Source organism: Triticum urartu, chromosome 5A (assembly GCF_056163025.1).
Source record: "Triticum urartu cultivar PI428250 chromosome 5A, HENAU_Tu73, whole genome shotgun sequence".
NCBI classification, from domain to species: domain Eukaryota; kingdom Viridiplantae; phylum Streptophyta; class Magnoliopsida; order Poales; family Poaceae; genus Triticum; species Triticum urartu.
In genome coordinates this window covers 622,329,666-622,343,182 of record NC_141877.1, presented here as the reverse complement: position 1 = coordinate 622,343,182, position 13,517 = coordinate 622,329,666, and the positions used below count along the sequence as shown (strand labels likewise).

The following is a 13,517-nucleotide window of genomic DNA, read 5'->3' as shown; positions in this document are numbered from 1 at the left end:
ATGTTTGAGGAAAGACAGAATAATGATCTGATTGAAATATTAAGAGGTGTGCAGGCTATGGTTGGTCAGAATGAAAATCAATATGGTCACCACTCCAAGTTGTCAGATTTTCAGAGGACCAAGCCTCCTAGTTTCAGTCAGGTTGTTGATCCCTTGGATGCATACGATTGGTTGCGCACCAAGAAAAAGCTTGAGATTGCTCGTACTGAAGAAAATGATAAAGTTCCATTTGCAACTCATTACCTTGAAGGCGCTGCTACCATATGGTGGGAAAATGCAAAAGCCATGTGGCCTGCTGATGAAGAAATCACCTGGTCAAAATTCAAGGAGCAGTTCCGGAAATATCATATCCCTACTGGAATTATGAAGACTAAGCAGCGAGAATTTCTCACGCTCATCCAAGGAAATCAGTCTGTGAGTGAATATTTGCAAAAAATCAATCATCTGGCCCGTTACGCCCTTTATGACGTGGCCACCGAAGAAAGAAAGATTGACAAATTTCTTGGTGGGTTAAATCCGCAACTCCCGTGTACTCTCAGTATGTTTGATTTTCCAGATTTCCAAACTCTGGTGAACAAGGCTTTCATTGCTGAAAGGGAGCACAAGCTTGTATCAGATAATAGGCCTGCTAACAACGACCACAAGCGCAAGTTTGAGCCAAAGAAGGATGGACAACCAGTGCAAAAGGCTCGTACCTGGCAGCAAACTCAGGTGGAATACAAGCCCAATTGGCAACAGAATGTTAACAAGACCACCACTCAAGTCAAGAATGTCGTGACCAACCCAGTGCACGAGGAGCGCCAACGCAACAATTCTTGCTTCAGTTGTGGGCAAAACGGGCATTATGCCAGGCAGTGCCCCAAGAACAGCTAGGCAAATGCTCTATTCAGGCCACAAGTCAATTATATGGAGTCATGTCCGACCCCGCAAAACCTCACTGGGTACATTCATCACCTCTCCGCCGATGAAGTCCAAGAGAACCCCGAAGTCGTCATTGGTATGTTTTCTGTTAATAACATACCTGCAGTAATTTTATTTGACTCTAGGGCTTCCCACTCTTTTATTTCTTAGAGTTTTGTTGCCCAAAACAAATTTCCTTGTTCGCTTTTGGGCAAGAATATGTTGGTACAAACCCTGGGATCATTAATCAGGAGCAATCTGGTCTGCCGAAGTCTGGACATCAATATCAACGGAGTCTGTTTTCCAACTTCATTGATAATCATTGAGTATGATAAGTTGGATGTTATATTGGGTATGAATTGGTTGGCCCAATATCAAGTCTGCATAAACTGCGCGACCCGCGAAGTCACTTTGACCAGTCAGAATGGGCATACTACAAAATTCTATGCTCGCAGAAGCATACCCAAGAAAGAAATGGCTTTCACCGCTATGACTGAATTGGAATTTATTCCTGTGGTCAGTGAGTTTCCGAATGTATTTCCCGAAGAATTGCCAGGCATGCCACCCGACCGCAAGCTTGAATTTGCAATAGATCTTGTGCCCGGAATCGCACCGCTATACAAGAAGTATTACCGGATGCCCTCATCAGAATTAATGGAGCTAAAGAAACAGCTTGATGAAATGCTCCAGAAAGTATATATTCGTCCCAGCTCTTCACCATGGGGATCACCTGCTATTTTCATGGACAAAAAGGATGGCAGCCTCCGCATGTGTGTGGATTACCGTCAGTTGAACGATGTACCATCAAAAATAAATATCCACTGCCAAGGATTGATGATCTGTTCGATCAGCTCAGTGGGGCCAAAGTATTCTCCAAGATTGATCTCAGGACAGGGTATCATCAACTCAAGATAAAAAAGGAAGATATTCCTAAGACCGCATTCACTACTCGGTACGGTCTTTATGAATATACAGTTATGTCCTTTGGTCTCACCAATGCCCCAGCCTTCTTCATGCATATGATGAACAAAGTATGCATGGACTTCATCGATAAATTCGTGGTAGTCTTCATCGATGACATACTCATTTACTCCAAGAGTGAAGAAAATCACACGGATCACCTCCGAGCAGTGCTACAACGTCTCCGCGATCATCGGCTATACGCTAAATTCAGTAAGTGTGAGTTTTGGCTCAAGCAAGTTGGATTTCTTGGACACGTTCTATCTGCCGAAGGTATAGCCGTGGACCCAAGCAAAGTAAAGGATGTGCTTGATTGGTTGCCACCCACAACCATATCCCAGATCCGGAGTTTTCTTGGATTAGCCGGGTATTATCGTCGTTTCATTGAAGGGTTTTCCAAGATTGCTAAGCCCATGACGGAGCTTCTCAAAAAGGACAAGAAATTTGAATGGACCAAGGACTGTGAGAAAAGTTTTAATGAGCTAAAGATATGGCTGATGACCGCACCTGTGATTACTCTTCCAGATATCTACCGCAGTTTTGATGTGTATTGTGACGCCTCCAGACAAGGACTTGGATGCGAACTTATGCAGGACGTCAAGGTAGTAGCATATGCATCGCGACATCTATGACCCCACGAAGGAAATTATCCTACTCATGATTTGGAATTGGCCGCGGTGGTTCATGCTCTAAAAATTTGGAGACACTATTTCATCGGGAAGATGTGCCAAATTTTACCGACCACAAAAGCCTCAAGTATATATTTACTCAGCCAGATTTAAATCTCCGTCAACGAAGGTGGCTTGAGTTGGTCAAGGATTATGATCTTGGAATAAACTACCACCCGGGTAAGGCCAATGTGGTCGCCGATGCGCTCAGTCGAAAGCCTGTCGGCCTAAATGTCATTCTGGAATCCTTGCCTCCTGAACTTCAAGAGGAGATTGCTCAGCACAACCTGGTCATAGTTGATGCTGGCCTCGCTAATATTTTGGAAGTTGCCCCCACAATTGAGGAAGAAATCCGCAAGGCCCAGCCAGCTGACATTAATAACCCACAAGTATAGGGGATCGCAACAGTTTTTGATAAGTAAGATTGTCGAACCCAACGAGGAGCTAAAGGCAGAACAAATATTCCCTCAAGTTCTATCGACCACCGATACAACTCTACGCACGCTTGACGTTCGCTTTACCTAGAACAAGTATTAAACTAGAAGTATTATGTAGGTGTTTTTGGATAGGTTTGCAAGATAATAAAGAGCATATAAATAAAAAGTAGGGGCTGTTTAGATAAAGACACAACTAAATTAGTTTTAGTAGAGAGCTTTTTGTTATGAGAAAGTTATTTGTCCCTAGGTAATCGATAACTAGACCGGTAATCATTATTGCAATTTTATTTGAGGGAGAGGCATAAGCTAACATGCTTTCTCTACTTGGATCATATGCACTTATGATTGGAACTCTAGCAAGCATCCGCAACTACTAAAGATCATTAAGGTAAAACCCAACCATAGCATTAAAGTATCAAGTCCTCTTTGTCCCATACGCAAACAACCTACTTACTCGGGTATATGCTTCTGTCACTCACGCCACCCACCATAAGCAAATCATGAACATATTGCAACACCCTACAACGGGGATCCCTCACACTTGCACGACACGGAGAGCACCATAGGACAACACCAATAATAAAACATGCAACTCAAACCAATCTTGATCATCAAATAGCCCATAGACAAAACAGATCTACTCAAACATCATAGGATAGCCATACATCATTGGGAAATAATATATAGCGTTGAGCACCATGTTTAAGTAGAGATTACAGCAGGTAAGAGAGAGAGAGGTTACACCGCTGCATAGAGGGGGGAAGAGTTGGTGATGATGGCGGTGAAGTTGTTGATGAAGATTGCGGTGATGATGATGGCCACGGCAGCGTTCCGGCGCCACCGGAAGAGAAGGGGAGAGGGGGCCCCTTCGTCTTCTTCTTCCTTGACCTCCTCCCTAGATGGGAGAAGGGTTTCCCCTCTGGTCCTTGGCCTCCATGGCGTGGGAGGGGCGAGAGCCCCTCCGAGATTGGATCTGTCTCTCTATCTCTCTCTATTTCTGTGTTCTCTCATTCTACCCTTTCACCGTTTCTTATATTCCCGGAGATCCGTAACTCCGATTGGGCTGAAATTTTAACACGATCTCTATCCGGATATTAGCTTTCTTGCGGCGAAAGAAGGGCATCAACCGCCTTACGGGGTGGCCACGAGGATCAGGGGCGCGCCCCCTGCCTCGTGGCCCCCTCGGGCATCGTCTTGAGTGGATTTTTCTTCCCAAAAATCAAATATATTCCAAAAAAATCTCCGTCAGTTTTTATCCCGTTTGGACTCCGTTTGATATGGATATTCTACGAAACAAAAAACATGCAACAAACAAGAACTGGCACTGGGCACTGGATCAATATGTTAGTCCCAAAAATAGTATAAAAAGTTGCCAAAAGTATATGAAAGTTGTAGAATATTGACATGGAACAATCAAAAATTATAGATACGGCGGAGACGTATCAGCATCTCCAAGCTTAATTCCTGCTCGTCCTCGAGTTGGTAAATGATAAAAAAGATAATTTTTGATGTGGAATGCTACCTAGCAAAATCTTGATCATGTAATCTAATCATGGCATGAATACTAAGACACGAGTGGTTCAAAGCAATAGTCTATCATTTGACATAAAAACAATAATACTTCAAGCCTACTAATAAAGCAATCATGTCTTTTCAAAATAACATGGCCAAAGAAAATTATCCCTACAAAATCATATAGTCTGGCTATACTCCATCTTCACCACTCAAAATATTCACATCATGCACAACCCCGATGACAAGCCAAGCAATTGTTTCATACTTTTGACGTTCTCAAACCTTTTCAACTTTCATGCAATACATGAGCGTGAGCCATGGACATAGCACTATAGGTGGAATAGAATATGATGGTGGAGAAGACAAAAAGGAGATAGTCTCACATCAACTAGGCGTATCAACGGGGTATGTAGATGCCCATCAATAGATATCAATGTGAGTGAGTAGGGATTGCCATGCAACAAATGCACTAGAGCTATAAGTGTATGAAAGCTCAAACTGAAAACTAAGTGGGTGTGGATCCAACTTGCTTGCTCATGAAGACCTCGGGCATTTGAGGAAGCCCATCATCGGAATATACAAGCCAAGTTCTATAATGAAAATTGCCACTAGTATATGAAAGTGATAACTCAAGAGACTCTCTATATGAAGAACATGGTGCTACTTTGAAGCACAAGTGTGGTAAAAGGATAGTAACATTGCCCCTTCTCTCTTTTTCTCTCATTTTTTTAATTTTTTTTGGTGGGCTTCTTTGGCCTCTCTTTTTTATTTGGGCTTCTTTGGCCTCTTTTATTTATTTTTAAAGTCTAGAGTCTCATCCCGACTTGTGGGGGAATCATAGTCTCCATCATCCTTTCCTCACTGGGGTAATGCTCTAATAATGATGATCATCACACTTTTATTTACTTACAACTCAATATTACAACTCGATACTAGAACAAAGATATGACTCTATATGAATGCCTCCGGCGGTGTACCAGGATGTGCAATGATCTAGCGTAGCAATGACATCAAAAAATGGACAAGCCATGAAAACATCATGCTAGCTATCTTACGGTCATGCAAAGCAATATGACAATGAATGCTCAAGTCATGTATATGATGATGATGGAAGTTGCATGGCAATATATCTCGGAATGGCTATGGAAATGCCATGATAGGTAGGTATCTTGGCTGTTTTGAGGAAGGTATATGGTGGGTTTAAGGTACCAGCGAAAGTTGCACGGTACTAGAGAGGCTAGCAATGGTGGAAGGGTGAGAGTGCATATAATCCATGGACTCAACATTAGTCATAAAGAACTCACATACTTATTGCAAAAATCTATTAGTCATCGAAACAAAGTACTACGCGCATGCTCCTAGGGGGATAGATTGGTAGGAAAAGACCATCGCTCGTCCCCGACCGCCACTCATAAGGAAGACAATCAATAAATAAATCATGCTCCGACTTCATTACATAACGGTTCACCATACGTGCATGCTACGGGAATCATAACCTCAACACAAGTATTTATACTAATCCACAACTACCCACTAGCATGACTCTAATATCACCATCTTTATATCGCAAAACTATTGCAAGGAATCAAACATATCATATTCAGTGATCTACAAGTTTTATGTAGGATTTTATGACTAACCATGTGAATGACCAGTTCCTGTCATCTCTCTAAATAGATATAAGTGAAGCAAGAGAGTTTAAATCTTTCTACAAAAGATATGCCCGTGCTCTAACAAATATAAGTGAAGCAAAAGAGCATTCTACAAATGGCAGTTTTCTATGTAAAGAGAAACAGGCAATCCAAACTTCAAATGATATAAGTGAAGCACATGAAGTATTCTATAAAGCCATACTCAAAATATATAAGTGAAGTGCATAGAGCATTCTATAAATCAACCAAGGACTATCTCATACCAGCATGGTGCATAAAATAAAAATGAAAACTAAATGCAAAAGACGCTCCAAGATTGCACATATCGCATGAACGAAATGAATCTGAAAACATACCGATACTTGTTGAAGAAAGAGGGGATGCCTTCCGGGGCATCCCCAAGCTTAGACGCTTGAGTCTCCTTGAATATTTACTTGGGGTGCCTCGGGCATCCCCAAGCTTCAGATCTTTTCTCTCTTCCTTCTTCTCACATCGAGACCTTCTCGATCATCGACACACAAAACTTCAACAGAAAACTCGGTAAGACCTGTTAGTATAATAAAGCAAATCACTACTCTAAGTACTGTTGCAAACCAATTCATATTTTGTTTTTGCATTGTGTATACTGTAATATAACTTTTCCATGGCTTAATCCACTGATATAAATCGTTAGTTTCATCAAAACAAGCAAACTATGCATCAAAAACAGAATCTGTCTAAAACAGAACAGTCTGTAACAATCTGAACAGTCACCATACTTCTGATACTTGAAAAAATCTACCAAAATTAGGAAAAATAAAAATTTGTATAGAAAGACAGTTCAAAACAAATCAGAACCATTTGACGTTCCAGCTAAAAATGTAAAATCGCGCACTACAGCCAAAGTTTCTATCCTGCACCGTACAAACCAACAAGCAAAGTAAACATCCTAAAGGCAAACGTTGGCACATTATTTTTATAATACAATGGAATTGTACAAGAGGATAATTATTTTTATTGAAAAGTTTCTGTAATCAAGATTCACAAAGTTTCCATGAGCATGAACAAAGTTCAAGGAGCTCCCCCACTTCAACAATGCTTCTCTTTCTCACTTTCACTTTCCTTTTTGAAAAAGTTTTGGGTTCTCCTCTTTATTTTTGTTGTTTTTAAACTATATGAAAGCACTCAACAGAAATAAATGACTCTCTAAAACTTCCAAGTTGTCTCCCTGGCAGCGCTTTCTTTAAAGCCATTAAGCTAGGCATATAGTGCTTAAGTAGTGAATCCACCCGGATCCCAAGGTATATCAAAGCCAATTTTAATTAACAATGATTTATAATTTAGTAGTGAGCACAAAGTAACATATATCATGCAACAACAAAGTCTAACTCTCTTCCTATGCATCGGCATGTCATAAAAGAACAATTCATGCACACAAAGTAAAGGCCAATGCATAGTATAAACAGTTTCTTGCAATTTTATCATGTGGGAAACATAGAGAGGTGGAGATATAGTTCCTCTCTCATAATAATTGCAAGTAGGAGCAGCAAGCACATGCATAGTATATCTATCAAAATCATCATGTGTAATAGTAAAACGCAACCCATCAATGTAATCCTTAATAAGTGCAAACTTCTCCGATATAGTGTAGTCGGGAAAATTCAAAAAGATAATAGGGCTATCATGCATGGGTGCAATAGCAACAATTTCATGTTTAACTTAAGGAACAATAGCAAGTTCATCTCCATAAGCATAATTCATATTGGCATCTTGGCCACAAGCATAGCAAGCATCATCAAAAAGGGATATTTCAAAAAAATCAACGGGATCATAGCAATTATCATAGCATTCATCCTTCGGTAAGCACGAAGGGGAATTAAACAATGTATGAGTTGAAGAGTTACTCTCATTAGAAGGTGGGCACGGGTGATCAATCCTCTCTTCCTCCTTTTGTTCTTCGCTCTCTTCCTCATCTTTTTCATCCAATGAGCTCACAGTTTCATCAACTTCTTCTTCCATAGATTCCTGCAAAATATTAGTCTCTTCTTGAACAGCGGAGACTTTCTCAATAAGCACATTAATATAAGAATTATATTCATAATTATCATAGCAATATTTTAAGATAGCTAAATTTTCAGGCCTATAAACATCATCATCATAAGATTCATGCTTTTCAAACAAAGATTCAATTTCATAAGCACCCTTAAAAGCAACAAATTCTTCTATTTGTTCCACATCATAGTAATTGATACGTCTCCAACGTATCTATAATTTTTGATTGCTCCATGCTATATTATCTACTATTTTGGACATTATTGGGCTTTATGATCCACTTTTATATTATTTTTGGGACTTAACCTATTAATCGGAGGCCCAGCCCAGAATTGCTGTTTTTTTTGCCTATTTTAGGGTTTCGAAGAAAAGGAATATCAAACGGAGTCCAAACGGAATGAAACCTTCGGGAACGTGATTTTCTCAACGAATAAGACCCAGGAGACTTGGACCCTACGTCAAGCAACCAACAGGGAGGCCACGAGGTAGGGGGGCGCGCCCTCCGCCCTCGTGGGCCCCCTGTTGCTCCACCGATGTACTTCTTCCTCCTATATATACCTACGTACCCCCAAACGATCAGATACGGAGCCAAAACCCTAATTCCACCGACCCAACTTTTTGTATCCACGAGATCCCATCTTGGGGCCTGTTCCGGAGCTCCACCGGAGGGGGCATCCATCACGGAGGGCTTCTACATCAACACCATAGCCTCTCCGATGAAGTGTGAGTAGTTTACCTCAGACCTTCGGGTCCATAGTTATTAGCTAGATGGCTTCTTCTCTCTTTTTGGATCTCAATACAATGTTCTCCCCCTCTCTTGTGGAGATCTATGCGATGTAATCTTCTTTTTGCGGTGTGTTTGTTGAGACCAATGAATTGTGGGTTTATGATCAAGATTATCTATGAACAATATTTGAATCTTCTCTGAATTCTTTTATGTATGATTGGTTATCTTTGCAAGTCTCTTCAAATTATCAATTTGGTTTGGCCTACTAGATTGATCTTTCTTGCAATGGGAGAAGTGCTTAGCTTTGGGTTCAATCTTGTGGTGTACTTTCCCAGTGACAGTAGGGGAAGCAAGGCACATATTGTATTGTTGCCATCGAGGATAACAAGATGGGTTTTTTAATCATATTGCATGAATCTATACCTCTACATCATGTCATCTTGCTTAAGGCGTTACTCTGTTTTCATGAATTTAATACTCTAGATGCATGCTGGATAGCGATCAATGAGTGGAGTAATAGTAGTAGATGCAGACAGGAGTCGGTCTACTTGTCTCGGACGTGATGCCTATATACATGATCATATCTAGATATTCTCATAACTATGCTCAATTCTGTCAATTGCTCAACAGTAATTCGTTCACCCACCGTAAAATACTTATGCTCTTGAGAGAAGCCACTAGTGAAACCTATGGCCCCCGGTTCTATCTTCATCATATTAATCTTCCAATACTTAGTTTTTTACTTTGCTTTTTATTTTACTTTGCATCTTTATCACAAAAATACCAAAAACATTATCTTATCATATCTATCAGATCTCACTCTCGTAAGTGACCGTGAAGGGATTGACAACCCCTTATCGCGTTGGTTGCGAGGAGTTATTTGTTTTGTGCAGGTACGAGAGACTCGCGCGTAGTCTCCTATTGGATTGATACCTTGGTTCTCAAAAACTGAGGGAAATACTTACGCTACTTTGCTGCATCTCCTTTCCTCTTCAAGGAAATCCAACGCAGTGCTCAAGAGGTAGCAGTAATCATTGATACGTCCATTTTGCATCATGCTTTTATATCGATATTTCTCGCATTATGGACTGTTATTTCACTTTATGTCACAATAATTATGGCTATTCTCTCTTATTTTACAAGGTTTACATAAGGAGGGAGAATGCCGGCAGCTGGAATTCTGGTCTGGAAAAGGAGCAAATATTAGAGACCTATTCTATGCAACTCCAAAAGTCCTGAAACTCCACGGAATGTCTTAGAAGAAATAAAGAAAAATCCATGCCAAAGATGAAGGCCAGGGGGCCCACACCCTGCTCACGAGGGTGGGGGCGCCCCCCTAGGGCGCGCCCCCTACCTCGTGGGCCCCCTGGTGGCTCTCCGATGCCCATCTTCTCCTATATGAGGTCTTTTGATGAGAAAAAAATAGAGAGGAACTTTTCGGGACGAGACTCCGCCGCCACGAGGCGGAACCTTGGCGGATCCAATCTAGAGCTCCGGCAGAGCTGTTCCGCCGGGGAAACTTCCCTCCGGGAGGGGGAAATCATCACCATCGTCATCACCAACGCTCCTCTCATCGGGAGAGGGAAATCTCCATCAACATCTTCACCAGCACCATCTCATCTCCAAACCCTAGTTCATCTCTTGTATCCAATTCTTGTCTCAAAGTCCGGGATTGGTGCTAGTAGGTTGCTAGTAGTGTTGATTACTCCTTGTAGTTGATGCTAGTTGGTTTAATTGGTGGAAGATCATATGTTCAGATCCTATATGCATATTATTACCCCTCTGATTATGAACATGAATATGCTTTGTGAGTAATTACGTTCGTTCCTGAGGACAAGGGAGAAGTCTTGCTATGAGTAGTCATGTGAATTTGGTATTCGTTTGATATTTTGATAAGATATATGCTGTCTAGCCTCTAGTGGTGTTATGTGAACGTCGACTACATAAAACTTCACCATTATTTGGGCCTAGAGGAAGGCATTGGGAAGTAATAAGTAGATGATGGGTTGCTAGAGTGACAGAAGCTTAAACCCTAGTTTATGCGTTGCTTCATAAGGGGCTGATTTGGATCCACATGTTTCATGCTATGGTTAGGTTTACCTTAATACTTTTGTTGTAGTTGCGGATGCTTGCAATAGAGGTTAATCATAAGTGGGATGCTTGTTCAAGTAAGAACAACACCCAAGCACCAGTCCACCCACATATCAAATTATCAAAGTATCGAACGCGAATCATATGAACGTGATGAAAACTAGCTTGACGATATTCCCATGTGTCCTTGGGAGCGCTTTTCCTATTATAAGAGTTTGTTTCGTCTTGTCCTTTGCTACAAAAGGATTGGGCCACCTTGCTGCAGTTTATTTACTTTTGTTACTTGTTGCTCGTTACAATTTATCCTATCACAAAACTATCTGTTACCACTTATTTCAGTACTTGCAGAGAATACCTTGTTGAAAACCGCTTATCATTTCCTTCTGCTCCTCGTTGGGTTCGACACTCTTACTTATCGAAAGGACTACGATAGATCCGCTATACTTGTGGGTCATCAAGAGTCTTTTCTGGCACCGTTGCTGGGGAGTGTAGCGCCTTTGGTAGGTGGAATTTGGTAAGGAAAAATTTATATAGTGTGCTGAAATTTACTGTCACTTGTTACTATGGAAAGTAATTCTCTGAGGGGCTTGTTCGGGGTATCTTCACCCCGACCAGTAGAGAAAAGAGTTGCTCCTCAACATACTGAACCTATTGAAAATGAAATTCCTTATGAGTATCCTTCGGGTATGATAGAAAGACTGCTAGCTAACCCTTTGACAGGAGATGGAACAAAGCATCCTGATGAGCACTTAATATATGTGGATGAAGTGTGTGGATTATTTAAGCTTGCAGGTATACCCGATGATGTTGCTAAGAAGAAGGTCTTCCCTTTATCTTTGAAGGGAGACGCATTGATATGGTATAGGCTATGTGATGATATGAGATCATGGGACTATAAAAGATTGAAGCTAGAATTTCATCAAAAATATTACCCTATGCATCTTGTTCATCGTGATCGCAATTATATATATAATTTCTGGCCTCGCGAAGGAGAAAGCATTGCTCAAGCTTGGGGGAGGCTTAAATCAATGTTATATTCATGCCCCAATCATGAGCTCTCAAGATAAATAATTATGCAAAGTTTTTATGCTCGGCTTTCTGAAAACAATAGCACCATGCTCGATACTTCTTGTGCTGGCTCTTTTATGATGAAGACTATTGAATTCAGATGGAATTTATTGGATAGAATTAAACGCAACTCTGAAGATTGGGACCTCGACGAAGGTAAGGAGTCAGGTATGACACCTAAGTTTGATTGTGTTAAATCTTTTATGGATACCGATATTTTCCGTAAGTTTAGCACTAAATATGGACTTGACTCTGAGATAGTAGCTTCTTTCTGTGAATCTTTTTCTACCTATGTTGATCTCCCTAAGGAGAAGTGGTTTAAATATCATCCTCCCATAGAAGTAAAAGTAGCTGCACCTATTAAAGTTGAAGAAAAGACTGTCACTTATAATGATCTTATTGTTCCTACTTCTTATATTGAGAAACCACCTTTCCCTGTTAGAATAAAGGATCATGCTAAAGCTTCAATTGTTGTTCGTAAAAGCAATATTAGAACTTATACACCTCCTGAGCAAGTTAAAGTAGAACCTAATATTGCTATTGTTAAAGATCTCTTGTCTGATAATATTGATGGGCATGTTATTCAGTTCGAAGGTGAAACTGCTAGAATTGCTAAACCTTGTGCTAAAGATAAACATAGACCTGTGGTAGGCGTGCCTGTTATTTCTGTTAAAATAGGAGATCATTGTTATCATGGCTTATGTGATATGGGTGCAAGTGCTAGTGTTATACCGCATGCTTTATACGAAGAAATTAAGAATGAAATTGCACCTGTTGAGTTAGAAGATATTGATGTTACTATTAAACTTGCTAATAGAGATACTATTGCACCAATTGGAATTGTTAGAGATGTTGAAGTCTTGTGTGGGAAAACTAAATATCCTGCTGATTTTCTTGTTCTTACTTCTCCGCAAGATAGCTTTTGTCCAATTATATTTGGTAGACCCTTCTTAAATACTGGCAATGCTACCATAGACTGCACTAAGAATATTGTTACTGTTGGTTTGGATGATATGGTTCATGAGTTTAATTTCTCTAAATTTAGTAAACAACATCGTGAGGAAGAATTACCTAGTAGGGATGAAATTATTGGTCTTGCTTCTATTGCCATACCTCCTAGTGATCCTTTAGAACACTATTTGCTAGACCATGAAAATGATATGTTCATGAATGAAAGAAGGGAAATAGATGAAGTATTCTTTAAACAGGAACCTATTCTGCATCACAACTTGCCTATTGAAATTTTAGGGGATCCCCCTCCACCCAAGGGTGATCCTATGTTTGAGCTAAAACCATTGCCTGATAATCTTAAATATGCTTATCTTGATGAAAAGAAGATATATCCTATTATTATTAGTGCTAACCTTTCAGAGCATGAAGAAGAAAGATTATTGAAAACTCTGAAGAAGCATCGTGCTGCTATTGGATATACTCTTGATGATCTTAAGGGCATTAGTCCCACTCTATG

The 13,517-nt window shown here is 40.4% G+C and overlaps 1 protein-coding gene across 1 annotated transcript; it reads left to right on the top strand.

Moving 5' to 3' along the window:
* LOC147973456 (uncharacterized) lies at window positions 1-2,923 on the top strand. The gene is made up of 5 exons (XM_087524689.1): window positions 1-418; window positions 557-650; window positions 1,422-1,593; window positions 2,386-2,462; window positions 2,659-2,923. Exons 1-5 carry the CDS (start codon window positions 1-3, stop codon window positions 2,921-2,923), a joined length of 1,026 nt encoding a protein of 341 aa, XP_087380815.1.
* Window positions 2,924-13,517: the final 10,594 nt, after the last annotated feature.

Excerpts from the sequence above, each read along its gene's own strand:
- LOC147973456 (XM_087524689.1), top strand. The coding sequence starts at position 1 with ATGTTTGAGGAAAGACAGAATAATGATCTGATTGAAATATTAAGAGGT. Across the intron at positions 651-1,421 it reads AACAACGACCACAAGCGCAA|TGAGTTTCCGAATGTATTTC; the intron begins GTTTGAGCCAAA and ends TCCTGTGGTCAG. Across the intron at positions 1,594-2,385 it reads TTGATGAAATGCTCCAGAAA|ATATCTACCGCAGTTTTGAT; the intron begins GTATATATTCGT and ends TTACTCTTCCAG.